Source organism: Lycium ferocissimum, chromosome 7 (assembly GCF_029784015.1).
Source record: "Lycium ferocissimum isolate CSIRO_LF1 chromosome 7, AGI_CSIRO_Lferr_CH_V1, whole genome shotgun sequence".
Classification (NCBI taxonomy): domain Eukaryota; kingdom Viridiplantae; phylum Streptophyta; class Magnoliopsida; order Solanales; family Solanaceae; genus Lycium; species Lycium ferocissimum.
In genome coordinates, this window is record NC_081348.1 from 9522329 (window position 1) to 9544782 (window position 22454).

The following is a 22454-nucleotide window of genomic DNA, read 5'->3' on the forward strand; positions in this document are numbered from 1 at the left end:
TTTGTATAATTTTTTTTTAATGGGACAATACCTATGACTTAAAAGAAAAAGAAGAACAAGAAAAGAAAAGATTTTACCCATCATAAAAAAAGGAGAAAATAATGGACAGATAAGGTAACCAAAAGAGTTTTTAACTTCTCTTGGAAAACAAAAGCACATGAGTTAACTTCTTTTTTATTTTATTATTAAGCATTCAACTTAGGTTGTGATCCCTTTGGTTTGGGGGTAGGCTTGACACCATGTCTATTAATCCAAAAAGTTACACTTGTTAGAGGGGACATGAATCTTACCTCTAACTTATAAAGTTCATCACCAAAAACTATCCAACTATCCTAAAAAGTAGAAAAGATTAGCCTATACATGATCCTTTCTGACAACCATAAAAAAAAATTAACTTACAAAAAATTACATTTTTGTATCTTCTTTGCATAGAAGGCAAATGTCTTTTGTCTAGTTGAATTAAACCTTCGACCTCTCTAGGGAGTTGTTGATGAAAGGAAAATAAAGTTTCATTAACACTAGTAGATTGTTAAGTAGTCAGCCACACACTACTAGAAATTAAGGTTTTTCCCACCGATATTCCGTGGAAAATTTTTGCTATAAAATATGATTTTTCCACCTCATTCCTACCGAACCAGCTCACTAGGAAAATGCATGGTGGGAAACAGGTTTTCATTGAAACGCTGAGAAACTTCATGATTTTTCTCTGTGAAAAACACTACTATTTAGATTTTTCTCACCAACATTTAGTGGGAAATAGCCACTGAGCATTTTTTAGTGGGAAAATAGAGAATTTTTAGTAGTGACATTATTGGCTTCTTTAAAGCAGTGAAATATTAACAGTAGCATCTCTGACGTTAAGATCAGTTTCATAGATAATCTTCTTGAGCTTGAGATTATTAGTCTCTCTTTTGTTGAGCATATTAAGAATCACCAAAGAATCTTCTGTTGAGCATATTAAGAATCACCAAAGAATCCATCTCCAGTATGAATGTATCAAATCCATTGTTTATGCCCCAGTGTGTAGCATACTTGGCAGCATGAGCCTCTGCTTGGTTGTTGCTTTTACACTGAGAAAGTCATGATGAAGTCCCCATTACTATCTCTGATAATACCACCAATTACAGCAGCACCATTAATACCGTTGATGTAGCTTCCATCTATATTAATTTTGATATGTCCTATCTCTAGTTTTAGCCAGGTGACTTGCCTGATGCATGCTCACAACCGGTTTCAGTCTCTCTATTGTGTCACACATATTATGGCAGTAATCAGAAATGATGCAAGATGGATGCATAATCTGTAGGGCAGCATGTATGTTCCATATGACATGGAACTGCATTTTGTTGTGATTAATCTTCCTTTGATCTCCATATTTGCAAGCAGAAGCAGTCCACTCTCTTAAATTTTCCAACACATGAACACTGGAGCAATTTGTGAGATCAGTTTATGCACTTCACTTTTGGCTTTCATATCCCACCAACTCTTGATAATTCTTCTTATAATAGGCCCAGCCGCCCAGGGTTGTAAGTAACTGCCGCCGAGGGTTGTAAGTAACTTAGAATGAACTTGAATGAGCAAGAAAACAATTACTCCAAAGGCAACTTAAAGATTCGGTATAATTTGCTGATAAACAGCTACCGTGTGGAGCATCCCACGTGTACAAAATCAAATTAATTACCAACCCTTAGTTCTTCTCCTTTTCTCTAGCTACTCCAAGCTCTACAAAACTAAAATAAGATGAAAATGAAAATACATAAGGCACTATATTCTCTTTCTACAACTATAGATATCTGTTTGTAATGTACCTTGAGTGGAGGAATTCATAGGCAATTAGGGGATTTAGGTTTGTAGACTTGTAGTTGTTTGATATGGTGAAGTCACGTGCGTAGCCACGTGTGCCAGATTGAACGCACAGAATTAGTTCAGTAACACTCTGCTGGATGGTTGTTTCCCGTTGTAGTGGTATAAATTTTATTAAAATTAAATCCATATAATAATTTGCATTATATTAAATTCAAGGTATATTGGTCCAAATAAATTATGGGCTAATGTAATTGGATTAATTTTTTAAGTCCAATAAATATGGATTTAATTAAAGAATGACCAAATGCATTGGGCTATCCCATTTAATTGGGCTATAAATGACGAGCCCATTTTTGCTAAGCCTAAGATGTCATCTAATCCTAGAAGCCCAAATCAACGCCACGTGTCAAATGACGTGGCACACCAAGTCAAATAAAGGAGCCTATAGTGTCATGCCACGTGTCAAAATGATGCAGCATGCCTAGTCAAATCAAAGGCCAATGAAGATGTGCCACGTGTACAAGTGACATGTTCTGGCTAATCAGATAACGACATGTCAGCTTAAATCTTATTGGTTGAAAGAAGTCTGTCCTTATCACAACTCCTCCATCCTACAACTATAAATAGGGGTCTCATAATTCAGAAAGGGGGACAGAAATTCTAACAAGAAGCTAGGGAGAGCTCGTGGATCAAACGTTGCAGATCTTTACACGCTAAAAACGTTCAAGCATTCAAGTGTTTCTCTAGAAGTTCTAGAGATCCAGACGAAGATTCAAGATCAAGCTTCAAGCCTTGAATCCAAGTACAAGTTCAAGATCAAGCTCAAAAGCCCTTGAATTCAAGTACAAGTCAAGATCAAATCCATCAAGTTCAAGAATAAGCTCAAAAGCCCTTGAAATTATTGTTGAAAAGCCGAATCAGAGGAATCATAGAGATTGTAAAACTCATATTCTGAAATCAAATACTACGATTGTTCCGATATTTTCCTGTCTTGATTATTATTTTCTCGACGCGAATTTTATTGTCTACAAATTCTGGCACGCCCAGTGGGACAATCTTTACCTCTCATCTCAACTTTTCAATCATCAAAGTTTAATAACATCGAGATGACTTCAAAGAAGATCAACTCCAAATCAATTTCCTCTAAGATTGCTAGCTCCAAGTTCTCTGCTGATGTGGAAAGCATCATCGTCGTTACTTTTAGTAGCATTGGACCAGTTACGAGGAGCAAAGCAAGCATGTTGGGACAACAAGCACTCCAAGTGTCGTCCGTAACAACTCCTGTTTTTAGATCTTCATCTCCAAAAGGAGCGAGATCCACTACTGATGCATCAGAGGAAGGGCAAAGACATTGCTAAAAAGATTAAGAAGACTCACAGCTCTACTTGATCTCTCTGGATCCAAGAACTCTGCTATGAAAGAAGATGATGATACTTCAAGTGACGGATCCTCTCCACTCACACCAATTGAAGTAGGCCAGTCAAAGATCAACTTATGTGATAATCCATGCTATTCTCCAACATCCCCAACAATCATGCAAGCAATGGTAACTAACGCTTCGTCAATGGAGGAGACACTGACAAACTTGGCAAAGGTGATTGATGGCTTAGCCAAGCATGTGCAAAATCAAGATGCTCGGATTGAGAAGTTGATGGACAAGATGGATGGATTAATGGAAGAAGAATCCAGCCACGCACCTGGGAAGGGTCCAGAAGTACAAGAGACTGAACCTTGTGCAAAACAAGTACCACCTACAAAGAAAATTCCTGTTTCTTCTGAAGGGATGATTTCGCTTGACCGACTAAAGGAATTCATCGAAGGGACTATCAAGGATAAGTATGAAGTTGCTACCAAGTCTTCGTTTACTTACGAAAAGCCGTACACTACAAGAATTGACAGCTTCAAGATGCCCGCCGGTTATCAACCTCCTAAATTTCAGCAATTTGAAGGCAAGGGAAATCCAAAGCAACATGTTGCACATTTTGTTGAAACATGTAACAACGCTGGGACCTATGGAGACTATCTCGTCAAACAGTTCGCCCGCTCCCTTAAAGGAAATGCCTTCGACTGGTACACTGATCTTGAGCCTAATTCTATCGATAGTTGGAAGCAACTAGAGCAGGAGTTCCTCAACCGCTTTTATAGCACAAGGCGTACCGTGAGCATGGTTGAACTTACAAGCACTCGCCAAAGGAAGGGCGAACCAGTTATCGATTTCATCAATCGATGGAGAAATGCAAGCCTAAACTGCAAAGATAGGCTCAGCGAAGCTTCTGCAATAGAGATGTGTATCCAAGGAATGCATTGGGGCCTTCACTACATCTTGCAAGGAATTAAGCCAAGGTCTTTTGAAGAACTAGCTACTCGTGCTCATGACATGAAATTGAGCATGTTTTCTACTGGGAATGAAGTAATACCTGTCTACGACCCTCGCAAAGGAAAGGACAAGCAGCAACCCAAGAAATGGAGTAAGTCCGTTCCCAAGAGTGACAACAAAGAATCTATAAACGTTAATGTCTCGCCTGTAAAGTTTACTACGAAGGTGAGTAAGAAGCAGAGTATGAAAGCAACTTCCTTCCCAGATAACAAAAGTCGAAAGTCGACCTTGAAGGAGATGCAAGAAAGAGAATACTCCTTCCTAGATTCTGATGTCCCTGAAATTTTTGATGAACTACTTGGAGCCGAAACTCATTGAGTTACCGAGGAGATGAAGCGGCCCAACGAAGCTGAAATAACAAACGACCCGAACTATTGCAAATATCATCGACTTGTGGGTCACCCTCTTGAGAAGTGCTTTGTATTTAAGGACAAAGTTATGCAGTTGGCTAATGAAAACAAGGTTCTTCTTGATGATGAGAAGGCAAGTTCGAATCAAATCTCTATCACTTTTGGCTCTTTCGATCCGGTCCAGATATGCAGCTTTGAAGAACATGAGGAAGGACTATTAGAGGAAGATAGAACCCAAGTTGATGAAGCCAATGATAAAGGTTGGATTCTGGTGACTAGGCATAGACGTTGTAAAACAAGTCCACAAGAAGAACCATCTAAACAACCAACGAGGAAAAGGATGGTTAGAAGACCAAGGAAGCAAAAATCAGTTGAGCGTCCGAAGAAAGCAAAAGTGGAGGAGAACTACCACCAAGAACTATGACATCCCGTGACTTTGGGGGAATTCCTACTAAGTTGGTTCCGCAATACGACTGCTCGAGACAACATTGAGGCATCATGCTTCAATACTGATAAAGACGAAGTAAATGATGAAAGCCTATCAACATTGTCTCTGTCATTATCTGAAAAGCCTATTGAATCTTCTTCGAAAGAGGTACATATATGTGATACAAGAATCACATTCATATATGACGATCTTCTACTTGGTAAAACACTACACAATCGTCCATTGTACATGGTGGGTTGTGCCCTCGAGAAGAGGATAAATAGAATATTGATAGATGATAGATCTGGAGTTAACCTTCTTCCTATTCGCATAATGAATGAACGTGGCATCACAACTGAAGAACTTTCTGAAAGCCGCTTAATGATACAAGGATTCAATCAAGGGAGGCAACGAGCCATAGGTCTTTGTCAAAGTAGATATCACTATCGAAAATTTGCGGTCAAGTGCATGGATGCATGTCATCGATGCAAAGACTTTGTATAATATGTTGCTTGGCAGGCCATGGATACATGAGAGCAAAGTTGTCCTATCCTCCTACTATCAGTATTTGAAGTATCTCAAAGGCAGTGTTAAAAAGAAGATAGTTGTTGATGATAAGCCATTTACTGAAGCAGAGTCACACTTCGTCGATGCGAAGTTCTACTTGAAGAATTACATTGTGAGAAAAGTAAAAGTCAACGACATCGCAAGGACCAACAGTGAGAAGGTCGCGACTAAAAGAGCTGATAAGACCAATGGAAAAGCTGGAGTCGATACTGGGGTGTCGCACCCCAGTCCGAATAAAAGGAATATTGTGTCTTTGAAGAAGAAGAAGAAGACAACTCTCGTGCTCTGCTATGTTCCAAAGTTAAAGAAAGAGGAAGGGCAACCATCTGAAACTCAAGGAAATGTGCTAGGAGGGCTAACTTTCCTTGTCAGACGAATTGATGCAATAAATTTGTCCTCAAAGCTACTTGGAGACTTCATGGCTCAGAATTCACCGCAAAATATGGCGCTCCCTACAAAACGTACAAATGAAGGCTTTGATCCAAATGCTTACAAGTTATTTGTCAAGGCTGGGTACAACCCCAATGAGCCTTCAAAGTTAGGGAAACTTCTATCAAGAGCTACCATGACGCAATTACGTAAAGGTTTGGGATACAAACAACCTTCGCCAGTTCGCATCTCCATTAGAAGGGCAAGTACTAACTACATCACTCTGGAAGATGAGTCTGTTGCTTCCAACAAAAGGCCTTCAGTGTTTGATCGTCTTGGAAAGTCAACCGCAAAAGCTTTTGTGTTTGAGAGATTGGGGCCGTTGAAGCTGAAAAAGTAGAGGAAGAACAAGTTTCGCAGAAATTATCAAAGCGTTAAAACGCTCGCTTTGCCTAGAACCCAGAAGAATATACAAAGTTTGATTCCTTCTAGAATGAAGCGACAAACAAACCTTGTGGTTTCATGTGGGGAGGTGCTAAAAGCAAAGTCTCACACTGTGGTATATACCAAGGAGCATGACGATGATGAGCAAAGTGTAGGTTCTTTATGTCATATTACTACACAAAGTGATCAAGATACTTCATTTCAGATGGAGGTTGCTGAGAAGTTGGAGGACATCTCCGCGTGTTACCACATATCTTTCAATGATGGTGATCCTCAAGAAAATGAAGATGCTGGAGATGCTCCTCCAAAACTTAAAAAAGGGGTGAAGACCACAGTAAACTCCATGAAAGAAGTTAATCTTGGTACTGATGAAGACTCAAAGCCCACCTACCTAAGTGCTTTTCTAACAGCTGATGAAGAAGACACTTACATTGAAATACTCAAAGAGTATAGGGATGTTTTTGCTTAGAGTTATAAAGAGATGCCTGGATTAGATCCCAAAGTAGCAGTCCATCATCTGGCTGTCAAGAATGGTGCCCGTCCTGTTAAGCAGGCCTAAAGGCATTTCAGACCAGATTTGGTTCCTTCAATCAAAAATGAAGTCAACAAACTCATTAAAGCTGGCTTTATTCGTAAAGTTAAATATCCCACATGGATTTTGAGTATTGTTCCCGTGAAAAAGAAAACTGGCTAAATTCGAGTTTGTGTTGACTTCAGGGATCTTAACAACGCATACCTTAAAGATGATTTTTTGCTTCTCATCCCATAATTGATGATTGATGCTGCCACTGGTTACGAGGCGATGTCTTTCATGGACGATTCATCCGGCTATAACCAAATTTGTATGGCACCAAAAGATGAAGAGCTTACTGCATTTCGTACACCCAAAGGTATTTATTGTTACAAAGTGATGCCTTTCGGTTTGAAAAATGCTGGTGCCACATATCAAAGGTCTATGCCGAATATCTTTGATGATTTGCTCCACAAAAATATTGAATGCTATGTGGATGACTTGGTGGTAAAATCAAGAAAGACGAGCGACCACTTTCAAGATCTGAGAATGGTGTTCGAGCGACTTCAGAGATATCAACTTCGAATGAATCCATTGAAATGTGCCTTTGGAGTTACTTCTGGAAAATTGCTTGGTTTCATTGTTCGACATCGAGGAATCGAAATAGATCAAGCCAAAGTTGATGCGATTTTGAAAATGTCCGAGCCTCGAAATATCCATGAGTTAAAAAGTCTGCAAGGGAAGCTAGCTTACATTAGGAGATTCATTTCAAATTTAGCTGGAAGCTGCCAACTATTCAGTCGTCTCATAAAGAAGGGCATCCCTTTCAAGTGGGACGAAGCATGTACTAATGCCTTCGAGAATATCAAGTCATATTTAATGAAGCCTCCAGTTCTAGTAGCCCCGTACACGGAAAACCATTGATATTATACATTTCAGCACAAGAAAGGTCGGTTGGAGCGTTGTTGGCCCAAGAGAATAGTGAAGGGAAAGAAAATTCTCTTTACTTCTTAAGCAGAATGATGATACCAAATGAGCTGAATTACATGCCAATTGAAAAGTTGTGTTTGGCACTAGTCTTCTCAATTCAGAAGTTGAAGCACTACTTTCAAGTTCATAGTGTTAACCTTATTTCCAGAGCAAATCCCATCAAGTTTGTGATGTCGAACCATTCCTCAGTGATCAACTGGCAAGGTGGTACCTCCAGTTTCAACAATTTGAGATTACATACATCCCTTAAAAGGCTGTAAAAGGATAGGCATGCGGATTCGGATCACCCGATGCCTGATAATTGGGAACTAACTGATGAACTTCCCGACGAAGATGCAATAGTCGTTGAAATTCAAGCTCCGTGAAAAATGTACTTTGATGGTGCTGCACAACGTGATGGGGCTGGTGCTGGTGTGGTGTTTGTTACTCCGCAAGGAGAAGTTCTACCATACTCCTTTACTTTGACACAATGTTGCTCCAACAATGTCGCTGAATATCAGGCACTAATACTTGGACTTGAAATGGCCGTCGACATGAAGCAGTTGCAGTTGCAAGTCTTTGGTGACTCTCAGTTGATAATCAATCAACTCTTAGGAAGCTATGATGTCAAGAAGCCCAAATTACTCCCCTATTATGGTTATGCTCAGAAGTTGATAGGATGGCTTGGAGACGTGACTCTTCAGCATGTTCCTAGGAGGGAAAATAAGAAAGCCGATACTTTAGCTGCTCTACCTTCAGCGCTTACTCTGCCAGATCAAACACGAGTGACTATCTGTCAAAAACGGGTAATCCCTCCGCCAAATGAGGAAGAAGGCGCGAAAAATGAGATTGAGTATCTCGTAGTCAAGTTTCTGAGGCTGCAAAGGAAGACTGGCGACAACCCATCATTGACTACTTGAGTTATGGGATACTGCCAGAAGATACAAGAAGAAGAACCGAAATTCGTCGTCGTGCACCTCGATTCCTTTATTACAAGGATACTTTATATACAAGATCTTTTGAGGGAATACTCTTGCGATGTTTGGGGGAGGAGGAAGCAGTCCAAGCTTTGCAAGAAGCACATTCAGTAGTATGTGGATCACATCAATCTGGACCAAAGCTCCACTTTCACATAAAAAGGATGGGATATTATTGGCCAACGATGGTGAAAGATTGCTTGGACTATGCTCGAAGATGCAAGGCTTGTCAGTTTCATGCGAATTTTATACATTAGCCGCCTGAAGCATTACACCCGACCGTTGCATCTTGGCCATATGACGCTTGGGGGTTAGACGTCATTGGTTCGTTGTCGAAATCCTTTGGTGGACACTTGTACATCTTGGCTGCAACCGACTACTTCTCAAAATGGGCCGAAGCTGTTGCTCTTAAAGAAGTGAAAAAGGAGAATGTTGCAAACTTCATCCGAGTAAATATCATCTACCGCTTCAGCATTCCTCGTTACATAATAACGGACAATGGCAAGCCATTTGATAACAAATTGATGAACAAGATTTGTGATCTCTTCGGCTTCAAGCAGCGTAAATCTTCTACGTATCATGCTGTCGCCAACGGTCTAGCTGAAGCGTTCAATAAGACTCTATGTAACTTATTGAAGAAGGTTGTCTCCAAGTCTAAACGAGATTGGCATGAACGAATGGAAGAAGCTTTGTGGGCATATAGAACGACTTACCGCACACCAACGCAAGCAACCCCATACTCGCTTGCTTATGGAGTTGAAGCAGTCCTACCACTTGACCGCCAAATACCTTCTTTAGACTTGCTATTCAACAAGGGCTCACTGAAGAGGAAAATGCTCGATTGCGTCTTGCAGAGTTAGAAGCACTTGATGAGAAAAGGCTGGAGGCTCAACAAAATCTTGAATGTTATCAAGCCCGTATATCTCGTGCCTTCAACAAAAAGGTTCACTTGAGGTCCTTTCAAGTGGGAGATCAAGTCCTTGTAGTAAGAAGATCCATCATTGTTTCCCATAAGTCTGGGGAAAATTCACCTCAAAATGGGATGGACCATATGTCGTACAAGAAGCATATTCAAGTGGCGCTTACAAGCTTGTTGATGCGGATGGCTTGAGGATCGGTCCTATCAACGCAAAGTTCTTAAAGAAGTACTATCCTTGAAGCAAGACGACGCTCCTTAAGGCACGAGCATAAATTGCATGCAACTCCTGGCTCGCAAGAGTATAAACTGTACACGGCCCCAAAAAAAAAATGTCCACTAGGTTGAAAATCTCATAAGAGGTGGCCTAGCCAAAAGTTAGGACACAAAAAAAAATGTCCGCTAGGTTGAAAACCTCGCAAGGGGCGGCGTAGGAAAAAGTTAGGATACCAAAAAAAAAAAAAAACTCATTCTTTCTGAACTACGGAATGACTTGATCCTCTTCACCGAGGTACGTAGGCCGCTTAGAGTTTTATTCTAAGCTCAGTCTCATGAGTTGAAAAAAAAAAAAAAGTACATCACTCTATGTGTTGTCTGAGTAAAGCATGATGGAATGAAATCCGTCTAACAAGGCACCTGGAGATCGTACATACAAGCATCCTTTTGTTGCAATTTGGACTTTCACTAAATACCAGTGGTCCAATGAAGGCAAATCTCCATGACAAATGGTTTTTTCAATGGAATGACAGTAATCTCTTAGCAAGTGGTTAAATCACAGAGTCAAAGTCTGCAAAACCGCTGGTCTCCAAATTGAAGGCCTCAAATCCGGCAACTCATCGAGTTGAAGTCCAAAGCCATCGCAACTGCAAGGCGAAGCCTTCAAATATGTTAGTCTTCAAGCTAAAGTTTTAAATTCATCATGTCAGCAAGTTGAAGTCTTAAAATCCAGCAATGCTTCAAGTTCAATCCTTCAAACCCGCCAAAATTTTCAAGTTGGAATAAAAAAAAAATCTAACGTGAATTTCCCGAATTTATTTGGGATGATCCAGAGGGTTTCCAACTTTAATTTTTGGATAAATATTAGATTAGTAAGTCTAGTTTTCTAAGAATTTGGCAACTCATGATTTTGATATTCCTACATTGAGATATGAATTTCCTCGACAAAACTACGTGAATCTGAAACTATCAACGTTTTAGCATGTAATGTCAATTTCCTGAATTTATCTGGAACTATTCAGATTGTCGTTGGCTTTTATTTTTGGATACATGTTATATTTATGAGTCTAGTTTCTTGAAAATTTTGCGGCTCATGATTTCAATGCCCCTACATCGAGACATGAATTTTTTGGCGAGACTGCTCGAATTTGAGAAATATTGGCATTTCAGCATGTAGAGCCAAATTCCTTGATTTATCTGGGATGATTTATATGTTTGTTGACTTTGATTATTGGATACATGTTATATTTATGAGTCTAGTTTCTTGAAAATTTTGCGGCTCGTGATTTCAATGCCCCTACGTCAAGATATGAATTTTTTCGGCGAGACTGCTCGAATCTAAGAAATATTGGCATTTTAGCATGTAGAGCCAAACTCCTTGATTTATCTGGGATGATTTATATGTTTGTTGACTTCAATTTTTGGATACATGTTAGATTTATGAATTTAGTTTCTTGAAAATTTTGCGGCTCGTGATTTCAATGCCCCTACGTCGAGATATGAATTTTTTTGTTGAGACTGCTCGAATCTGAGAAATATTAGCATTTCAGCATGTAGAGCCAAATTCCTTGATTTATCTGGGATGATTTATATGTTTGTTGACTTTGATTTTTGGACACATCTTATATTTATGAATCTAGTTTCTTGAAAATTTTGCGGCTGGTGATTTCACCGCCCCTATATGGAGATATGAATTTTTTGGCAAGACTGCTCGAATCTGAGAAATATTGGTGTTTCAGCATGTAGAGCCAAATTCCTTGATTTATCTGAGATGATTTATATGTTTGTTGACTTTGATTTTTGGATACATGATAGATTCCTAATTCTAGTTTCTTGAGAATTTTGTGGCTCATAATTTTAATGCTCCTACATCGAGATATGAATTTTGTTTGGACATGTAATATCCTGCATTTTGTACATTGGGACAATCCGGGTTAACTATGATAAGTTAGGGACAAAACCATTCCGGGATATAAAGTCGGGACGTTTGACCTTCGATTTTGTTTTGAGACTTAATTTGTTCATGAATTTGTTGGCAAGGAACATTTGGGACAAAAAATGGAATAATTAGAAGTTGGCAAATCATGCAAATGAGGCCATTTAGCCGTGTGGCCATGAAGTGGTTCCCACACATTTTGTGGACAATTTTAATTGGTCCAACACATGTGTGGGCCATGGACACTTGGAGGGTTCATCTAGGAGCATAAAAGATGACCAAGAATTCATCTTTCTCATTTCCATACACTTAGAAAAAAAAGAGAGAAGTTGAAGAACAACAACCTCACCATTCGGCCAAGCACCCCTAAATTTCAAGTCCAAAACAAGCCATCCCAAAATTATTTCCTTCATGCAAATCCACTAATTAGAGGTCCCTAAGTAGCGTGGAAGTGTTGTTTGGGTCATCAAACCATCCGTTGTGTCAATCGAAAACCCTAGCCTAATTGTGAAGTTGAAGAACAAAGGTAAGATTTAATCTTGTTTTATGTGTTATGAATTGTGTATGCATGTTATAGTATGTTAAAATGGATGAAATTCATGGAAATATTGCATGTGGAAATGAGCCGTGTGCATGGTGTGTGTGGCCGAGTGTGTGTGTTGTGGTGTTGTATTGAAGTAATGAATTAAAGTCTAGTTAGCATGTTTTGATTGTTGTAGAGTGGAGAAATGAATGAAAATCATAAAGATGGTAAGTTGGGGTGGTGGCCGAATGTGGCCACCCTTGTGTGAATAAGAATGAATTAATTCTATTTGGAATTTGATTGTTGTCGTCGTGAATTCTATGTTGACGATAAGAGTTTAATGACTCAAATTGATATTGTAAGTGTTGCGGGCTGATTTTGAGGTTATTGTGCATTTGATGTAATTTGTATATTTATAAGAATGACATTGTTAAAGTGTGAATTGTTGGTGCAAATCATGATTCGGAAGTTAGGAATGGGCTATGGATGTTGTTCTCGGGTTTGGGCAGTTTTCGGGTAAGTTGGAATATTTGTTGGATTGTTGGAAATATTGTGTGAATTGCTTATAATGTTCTTGAATATTGTTGGTATGGATTCGGACTAGTATTTGAATGTATGAGCGTTGATGGTGGCTTGAATGTAAGCCGTCGAATTGAATATTATGAATATTGTTGGATTATGTAGAAAGAATATTTAATGCTAGAATGCATTTTAAATTGGTTATTGATGTTGCTAGTTTGGTTGTTGGTGTTGTTGTTGTTGATTTTGCCGAGTTGAATTCTCGGGGTTGGTGTATTTACAGGGGAAATGCTGCCCAAATTTTCGTAGAATTAAGTGTTAGTTTGGAAATGAATTCCTAAGTATCGATAACTAATGTTTGGCATATTATGACATATTTGTAGATCTTAGGGAGCCCAAAGTTTGAGGTTGGATTGACTTTGAGAGTGGACGAGGTATGTAAAGCTTACCTTTCCTTCTTTTGGCATGTCTTAGATATGGCTAAGCTATGATACGTTACGAGCCTTGGGGGTAATTCCATTCTTAAAGTCCGAGCATGTTTACGATGCTTATTCGCTTCTTGATGTTGGCTTCCTTATATGGTCAAGCTATGATTTATATGTCTTTGTATGATTGGTTTTCAAATGTTGCATAAAAAGTTTGGTTTTCAAAAAAGTTTTGTAACTACGAACGTCCGTAACTTTCACAGACAGAACCGGACGGCTTCGATATGCTCGTAAATGATTCTATGACGTATAATGACTATGATTTCCATAGGAGGGCCCGGATTGGGTTGACGCTCGTCCGTGGGTCCCGCGACTTTTCTTTATATAGTGCTAATGACTTTTTGAAAGGAACCTAATATGACTACCTTTCCGACCCCCGAGTATGATTACATATTTATCGGTTGAGTCTGAAATAAGGATTTTTATGTATGTGATTTTGATACGTGACTATGGTTTCTGAAGTTCGGTTTGATATGTTCCCGAGTGATATTCGGAAGAAAATCTGATTTGACTACTGTTTTGGCTTATAAATGATGGTTCGTTTTGATTAACCTATTGAGTCTTTGAAAATGTTTTAAACTGTATTTGGTTACTCATGATTCTGCTCGTGCATTCTGTTGTTACATTTTTCGCCGAGTCCCGGGCCGGTTATGTCATTGTGCGCACTATGCTGTATTCTGGAGTAGGATGTGTCCGGTTCGCCGAGCCCCCTTTCGGACGGGAATCGTGTATATATTATGGTGTTATGATGTGTCCGGCACGCCGAGCTCCTTTCGGCCGGGTACTGTGTATATATGCTACGTTATATGTTATATGTATGGATTCTGGAATGTGATCTGTTGGTATCGGAGTCGGTGGTGGGGAAAACCCAATGGTGGGGCAAACCCAGTGGTGGGGCAAACCCAATGATGAGGCAAATTCCACATTGGTTTAGGCAAATCCCACATTGGTTTAGGCGAATCCCACATTGGTTTAGGCGAATCCCACATTGGTTTAGGCAAATCCCACATCGGTTAATGTCAGCTCACGTGATAAGTTGTGATGTTATGCTATGTTACGGTAAGCATTTTGGCATTCTGATTATTATATTTGTCTTCTGTACCTCTATTGCATGACTACATGTCAGATGTCAGCATTTTGGTATTCTGGTTAATATGCTCACTTTCGGTACTTCTTACTTCGATATGACTTCGATTTCTGTATTTCATGCTTTGCATACTCAGTACATATTCCGTACTGACCCCCTTTCTTCGGGGGCTGCGTTCATGCCCGCAGGTACAGACGCGCAGTTCGGTGATCCGCCAGTCTAGGATACCTACTTTGCTGTTGGAGCACTCCCTTTGTTCCGGAGCCTACATTGTGGTATATACTCTTCTGTTGTATATGTACTTGTGTATTCAGGGGTACGGCGGGGCCCTATCCCGTCCTATGATTCTGTTGTTCTGTTTAGAGGTCTGTAGACATAGATGTGGGTTATGTATAGTTTCGTCCAGATGCGCTGTGTGAGTTATGTTTGGGCGGCCCAACCGCCGTGGCAGCCTTGTCGGCCGCATGTATGTATGCTTTGACACGTTGTGTATATTATGACGGCCTTGCCGGCTTCTGTGTGGTATATATGTTTGTATGCGTCAGTTTGGAACCATGTCTGGTCTTTATACATGCCTGAATCGTTGTATGCCAAATCTGGTTAATGAGCGCGTATGGGTGCCTAGCTCGGGCACTAGTCACGGCCTACGGGGTTGGGTCGTGACAGGACAAACTGCTTGAATCTGAAAAATATCGGCGTTTCAACATGTAAGGCCAACTTCTTGAATTTATCTGGGATGATTAAGATGTTTGTTGACTTTGATTTTTGGATACATATTAGATTCCTAAGTCTAGTTTCCTGAGAATCTTGCGGCTCGTGATTCCAACGTTCCTACATCGAGATATGATTTGTTTTTTGGCGAGACTACGCGAATCCAAAACTATCGATGTTTCAGCATGTAAAGCCGCCCCCAAAAAACTTCGACACATGAACAACAACGTTTAAGAGAAATCGGAGCCTAATACAACAACAATGTGTAATGAAACAAGTAAATGGGCATTGATGTTGAAGCACAAAAGAGATATCAAGGAGAATTGCAGTATAAAGCAAAATGCGAGAAGCCTTTATTACTGTCAAGAACATCGACCAATCAAATGCAAGAAAGTAAAAGGAGTGCAAGTAAAAAAAAAAAAAAATGTTCCTATAGGATAATCTAAACATAATTTATAATTGATTAAATCTTGGCGCATAGCTTCTAGACGCTCCTTCTTCTGCTCCAAATCAATCAAGTCGTAAGCATTCGACAAGTCTACATCAAAGCATGCATCGAACTCATTGCTAGCAGTCAAGGCCCCTAATTTGGCTTCTTCAACTTCTTTCTCGGTAGCTTCCAAGAGGGCTTCTAAATCTCTCTCCTTTTTTTGCAGCTTCTCTATCTTCTCGTTCACCTTATCTAGGGATTGATGGATAGAGGATACTTCTGCAACCTTTTCGTATTCTTCAAGTATGGCATTCGAAAGACGCTCTCCAGCTGCTATAAACGGCTCTTTTCTAGCAGCTTCCACATCCTTATCATGTAGAGTTGATTGTGCTTGGTCATATGAAGAAGCAAACTCAAAGAAGGAGTTCAATAATTTTGTCAAAGGTGAAACATCCACATCCTTGCCATCCATCTCTTCGAGGATCACTCGGATCTCATCTTCAAGGGACAAAGCGCAGTCTACATCACTTCTCGAGAGCTTATCTTGAATTACATCCCAAAGAGTAGAGATAAACTTCTTTTGATGGTCTAGGACAACCCTCTTTCCATCAAACACGGACACCGAAGCTGCTGAACGCTTGTGTATATCAGAACTCAATTCTTCTCTAACTCCATCACGAGGAAGGGAAGCTGAATCTTTTCCTACTCTGTAGAAGGTGGTTTCATTAAGTCCGGACCAGATATAGATTCACTACTATCTTGTGACCCTTCTCGTTGCAAGACTCTGAGACCACTCGACTGCACAAGAAAGACAAACAATTAGTAAAAGTCACTGAGGTACAGTTGGTAAACTAAAAGTTTATTTTCTCATACCTCTTTGATAGGAGCTGTCATAGTCTTCGAAGGACTACCAATGCTATCAGAGATTTCAACTATAGGAGATTTAGTATCTTCCAAGCCGCTTGGACGTGCTTTCACTCTTTTAAAGTTACGATCTCCATTGCTACTCTCGCTCCCTTCTTGGGATAGTCTTTTGGAAGAATAGACGACTTGAGTAAAGGACTTTTCTCCTAAATTATTTGAAGGCAATTGAGCTTCTTTCCTAAAATATTTGAAGGCAATTGAGCTTCTTTTCCTTGGTGCTGCCCAGATAACTTAGCATTTGAAGCACAAGAGATGTTAGTATAGGGGACTTCATTTGCACATACTTTATCTGAATCTTCCAAGAGTACGGTAGCAGTTAGTCCAACAACATTCATTAAAGTCTGCAGGTGTTTGTCAAGGAAATCCCTGTGCGTCTTCTTCCACAGTGCAGTAGTCGGTGAGAGAGTTTTTCACATTGGAAGTGTATGAAGGAAAAACTGTTCGCGACATAAATCGATCTATCATGCAAATCCTCCAAAACATGAGCCCTTCATCTAAAGACACATCGCAGACATCATTCCCCAAAATACCAGGCTTGTTTTGATAAAACCCAAATTGACGACTGAAGCGATATGGACTATATGGCTCGATGATGAATGAATTATCGCACCTCAAAGGGAGATAGTTAAAACGGATACTCATAAAGTAGCTTGACTCCAGCTCTGGCGCTCTATCACCATCTACATAATAGTAAGGGTGAGAATTATTTAGCATGGTTAATGTCCAAGTCGCGCTTTCCCCACCATAAATGCGTCTTCTCGCGTCACTTTTGTCAAAATACCTTGCACCACCTTCCCCTGAGTATGCCACTATCTTGGGAATAAATGGTCCATGGGTAAGTGGATAATGAGTTTTAAAATAATGGGCAAGCCAACCATAAACATAATGAATAGGAAAGCAAACTTTAATTTGATCAAGTTGCGAGGAAGATGAAATCTTATTCAAGCCATTGTAGATACTTGCCAAAATTGGAATAGCAAGGCTGGCCTTCCATCCACTAGCTATCATGCTTGCCATCTTGAAAGTCCCTGGACGAATGAAATCACCTTTCTTATTTGGGAAGACGAAAGTGCACAACCAACAGGACAAGAAAGCTGCTAAATATGTATCGTCTCTTTTGTCATACGTCACCCCAAGCTTGGAAAATACCGCGTCTTTCGTGTTTGACCATGTTGTCGTATCAAGTAAAGCCCCAGTAGAATTATATGTCGATTTGAGGCAAACAAATTTCGTTTCCTTCCTTGGTGGAGCAGGTTCATACCTTAAAGGTTTCTTGCACCAAAATTTTATCCACTTGCTCAATGATACTTCTTGGTCGACACCCCGGAGATGATGGAAGGCTGCAAACAAATATTCACAAGCTCGAGAAACATATCTTGTTCTTCTTTGGTCTAATCCTGTGAGTTCCTTAGCCTCAGGAACCACTTCTTCATAAAGAGAACCCCAAATAGGTAAGCTTCCAAGAACATGTAAGTCCCAAAGGGAAATGGATAATTCCCCAACTGATGTAAGAAGTGTATTCGTCTTGGGGCACCAAGCTTCACAAAATGCTTGCAGAATATCTGAATTGCGATCGTAAATAAAAAGTGAAGCGTAAATCGCGACGTAAATACTGAAATTTGTACTCAGATTTCTTGACTCCTCCCAAGTATATCTTGACCCATTTCAATACAGAATGTGATGATACTTTCCCTCAATTGTTACGGTGTCTTCCCAATGTATCTCTCCTTGAATTATACGACGAGCTAAGCACGGTAACGCAGACACAATGTTGGCATGATGATGGTTTGGTGCTTGGAAGGACCATATCTTGGATGATCGATTAGAATTTTGGGTTTTCTCCAAGGTCCAATTTGCCATATGAAGCGGATTCCTCAAAGAAGGCCACAGACTCGCATACCGCCCAGCTAGTATGGTATGAATCAAGAATCTAGTTTTCTCTGTGCCATCTTCAGTCTCAACTACGAGATACCTGAATTTGGTGGATAGGGAAGTGTAGTGTCTGAAGTAAACCATCTCTTCAAGATGCAAAGGACAAAAGAAGTTATTAGTAGCAGAATAGGACGTGTATCCATAGGTACAAAGACCCTGACAAATGAACTCCCTAAATTCTTAAGGCGGGGACGAGTGTCCATCCCTTTGCGCCGTAAGATTACTTTACCGTTCTTAGGACGAAGACGAGTATCTATCCCTTTGCGCCGTAAGATTACCTTACCGTTCTTAGGGCGGGGATGAGTGTCCATCCCTTTGCATCATAAGATTACCTTACCGTTCTTAAGGCGGGGATGAGTGTCCATCCCTTTGCGCCACATGATTACCTTACCGTTCTTAGGGCGGGGACGAGTATCTATCCCTTTGCGCCGTAAGATTACCTTACCGTTCTTAAGGCGGGGATGAGTGTCCATCCCTTTGCGTCACATGATTACCTTACCATTCTTAGGGCGGGGACGAGTATCCATCCCTTTGCGCCGTAAGATTACCTTACCGTTCTTAGGGCGGGGACGAGTATCCATCCTTTTGCGCCGCAAGATTACCTTACCGTTCTTAGGGCGGAGACGAGTAACCATCCCTTTGCGCCGTAAGATTACCTTACCGTTCTTACGGTGGGGACTAGTATCCATCCCTTGGCGCCTTAAAACTATCTTTTTCATGCATGGGTCATTCCCTTGAACGAGAACTCATCATTGTCGTTTGGACAAAAAAAAAAGGGAAGAAGAAAGATGACAAAACGAAGCGCGAACTAGACGAAAAAAATTACCTTGCACTTTGATGCTTGCAAGTCGGACTCAAGCTTCTATTAAAGAGAGTAAAAAAAAAAAAAATTGTGCTCTATGAATGAAAAAGACGCAGCTATTTATAGAGGTCATAGAGGCTGCTATTAAAGAGTTAGTATTGGCATAGGATTGGGAATCATTGTCCAATACCAATTAGGTATCCTAAATTCTATTGGGAAGCTAAAGGCGGTAAAGTTTCCTACTCACAAGAAAATTCAAGAGTAAGCCGTGTACTATCCTATTCACTCAAGCATACTAGTACTGTGATGCAAGGAAAAGTCAACCCTCTTCTTAATTAATCTAACATGAATTAATTCATCCACAAAATAAATTGAAGTGGAAGTTTAATTCAAGACAAGATATGTTTATTTGATGTGGTAGTTTGAATCCGAGTGAGCTACGTAAAAGTTGGCAATATTCAAGTTGAAAACAAACTGTGAACAGCTGACGAAGTGGAAGCATAACGGTTATCTATTTCCGATAAAAAAGGTTGCAGTCTCCTGAAGGGATTAACTTGGTACGTAAGTGTATGTGGCAGTAGTATAATTGGACTTCAAAAGGTAGAAGTCTGTTGCTAATTTTCCTGTAAAGTCACGTGCAATTGGAGAATTGAAATAAATCTCAAGCTAGCAAATGTGGATCATTATCCATGCAGGTTACTTGGTTGATTTATAGTGATTAAATAATATATCGTCCAAGGATTGTTCTAAGTTGATTTTATAATTGGGTATCTGATTCCCTCTCAATTTGGACAATTGAAATTAGAAATTCTCTGTACACTAAGTGATTACAGAAAAAAAAAATGACATATATATTCCTTCAAAAAAATAATGAGCATTGAGAATTGTTTTATGGTTACTTCAAGTCATGTCTTCAATATCAACAAGTTTATACTTCGACAAGTCTTGAAGCAGGGGGCATTTGTAGTGTTATAAATTTTATTAAAATTAAATCCGTATAATAATTTGGATTATATTAAATTCAAGGTATATTGGTCCAAATAAATTATGGGCTAATGTAATTGGATTAATTGTTTAAGTCCAATAAATATGGATTTAATTAAAGAATGACCAAATGCATCGGGCTAGCCCATTTAATTAGGCTATAAATGACGAGCCCATTTTTGCTAAGCCCAAGATGTCATCTAATCCTAGAAGCCCAAATCAGCGCCATGTGTCAAATGTCGTGGCACACCAAGTCAAATAAAGGAGCCTATAGCGTCATGCCACGTGTTAAAATGATGCAGCATGCCTAGTCAAATCAAAGGCCAATGAAGATGCGCCACGTGTACAAGTGATATGTTCCGTCCAATCAGATATCGACATGTCAGCTTAAATCTTATTGGTCGAAAGAAGCCTGTCCTTGTCACAACTCCTTCATCCTACAACTATAAATAGGGGTCTCATAATTCAGAAAGGGGGGCAGAAATTCTAACAAGAAGCCAAGGAGAGCTCGTGGATCAAACGCCGCAGATTTCTCTACAGGCTAAAAGAGTTCAAGCATTCGAGTATATCCCTAGAAGTTCTAGAGATCCAGACGAAGATTCAAGATCAAGCTTCAAGCCTTGAATCCAAGTACAAGTTCAAGATCAAGACCACCAGATTCAAGATCAAGCTCAAAAGCCCTTGAATTCAAGTACAAGTCAAGTTCAAATCCATCAAGTTCAAGAATAAGCTCAAAAGCCCTTGAAATTATTGTTGAAAAGCCGAATCAGAGGAATCATAGAGATTGTAACACTCATATTCTAAAATCAAATACTACGATTGTTGCGATATTTTCCTGTCTTGATTATTATTTTCTCGACGCGAATTTTATTATCTACACCCGTGGTTCATTAATGTACAGTATGGTATTGTATCGTATTGTACTGTATTAATGAACACAATGTTTGGATAGAATGTATCGTTTGTTGTGGTTTAATAACATTTGTATTGTTTGGTTTGACTGTATAGTACCGTATAATAACTTGTAAGTTTACTAAAATACTCCTAACTCTTAATTAGAAATTAGTTTATATATATCAATAAAACTCAAGTAAAGGATAAAATAGAAACTAAAAAATACGTAGGTGGTGGGTGGGGGTGATCATTGGGTAGGTGGTGGAGTGGTGGAGGGGTGGGTGGTTGTGAGATGAGGGTGGCGGTAGTGGGTAGTAAGGTAGGGGTGAGTGGTTCTGGGGTTGGGTTGGGTGGTGGTGAGGGTTAGTGGGTGGTGGTTTGGGTGGTGGGGGTAAGGTGGGGTGGGTGGCAGAGGGGTGGGGTAGTTATGTAGGGGTGAGTGGTAGCGTGAGGGGGGGTGAAGTGGGGTGAGTGGTAGCGTGGGGGTGGGGTGGTGGAGGGTGGGGGTATAACGGAGAAATGAAATACGTAATCATGCAAAAACAACTAAGTCCATGGTTAAAAATTAAACTTTTTCGTGGTTATACAACCAGGGAATTACAACTGGCATAATTTTAAGAACAATGAATACAAACACGGTTTCGTAGAAAACTATACATTAATGAACCACGAGAAACAACCATCCAAACAGGAGGTCATGGCAATTCAACGGTTCAGAGGAAGGGGGCGCGTAGGAGTTGGGCCAGCTGGACCACTTAGTCGGTTAGCAATAAAGGCCCAAGTTATATACACCGGCCCAATAGTGGTGGCGAATTTATGTATAAAAATTGGGTCACATAAACCCATGGTCACTCGACTAAACTTGATATATTATGTGTATAATTATGAAAATATATCTAATATTAACTGAAGGAACACATGGTCGAATCAGACTGAGTTTAATTCCTCAAGGTAGGGGATCGAATCCTACCTGCTGCACTTTTTTGTTTTTTTTCTTTCATTTCTAAAGTAGCCTTTAACTGTCCTTTTTTATATATTTCTAAACTCATTTTCTTCTTTAGTTCTAGTTACTCAAAAGGCAAAAACATTTTCCTTTCTTATATTACATCTAATTTTTTTCTCTATTTCTAATTACCCAAGTCCCAAAAGGCAAAAGAAATATACATAGATGAAGCACAAGCTCAAACAACAAAAAGGGCAAAACCAATGAACCAAAAATCCATCAGGCAAGCAAAGTGCATTCTTCTCCTTTTTTTTATTACAAATCAAAAGCTCTTGTTTCCATAGCTAATCGCTTG

The 22454-nt window shown here is 39.8% G+C and overlaps 2 protein-coding genes across 2 annotated transcripts; both read left to right on the forward strand.

Annotated features, from left to right (window-relative positions):
- The first annotated feature begins 8209 nt into the window (after window positions 1–8209).
- On the forward strand, window positions 8210–8740 carry LOC132061902 (uncharacterized). The gene has a single exon (XM_059454579.1). It carries the CDS (start codon window positions 8210–8212, stop codon window positions 8738–8740), a length of 531 nt encoding a protein of 176 aa, XP_059310562.1.
- A 242-nt stretch (window positions 8741–8982) lies between these two features.
- On the forward strand, window positions 8983–9908 carry LOC132061903 (uncharacterized). Its single transcript, XM_059454580.1, has 3 exons — window positions 8983–9025; window positions 9113–9488; window positions 9596–9908. The coding sequence occupies exons 1-3, from the start codon at window positions 8983–8985 to the stop codon at window positions 9906–9908; spliced, it is 732 nt and encodes a 243-aa protein (XP_059310563.1).
- The last annotated feature ends 12546 nt before the right edge of the window (window positions 9909–22454 follow it).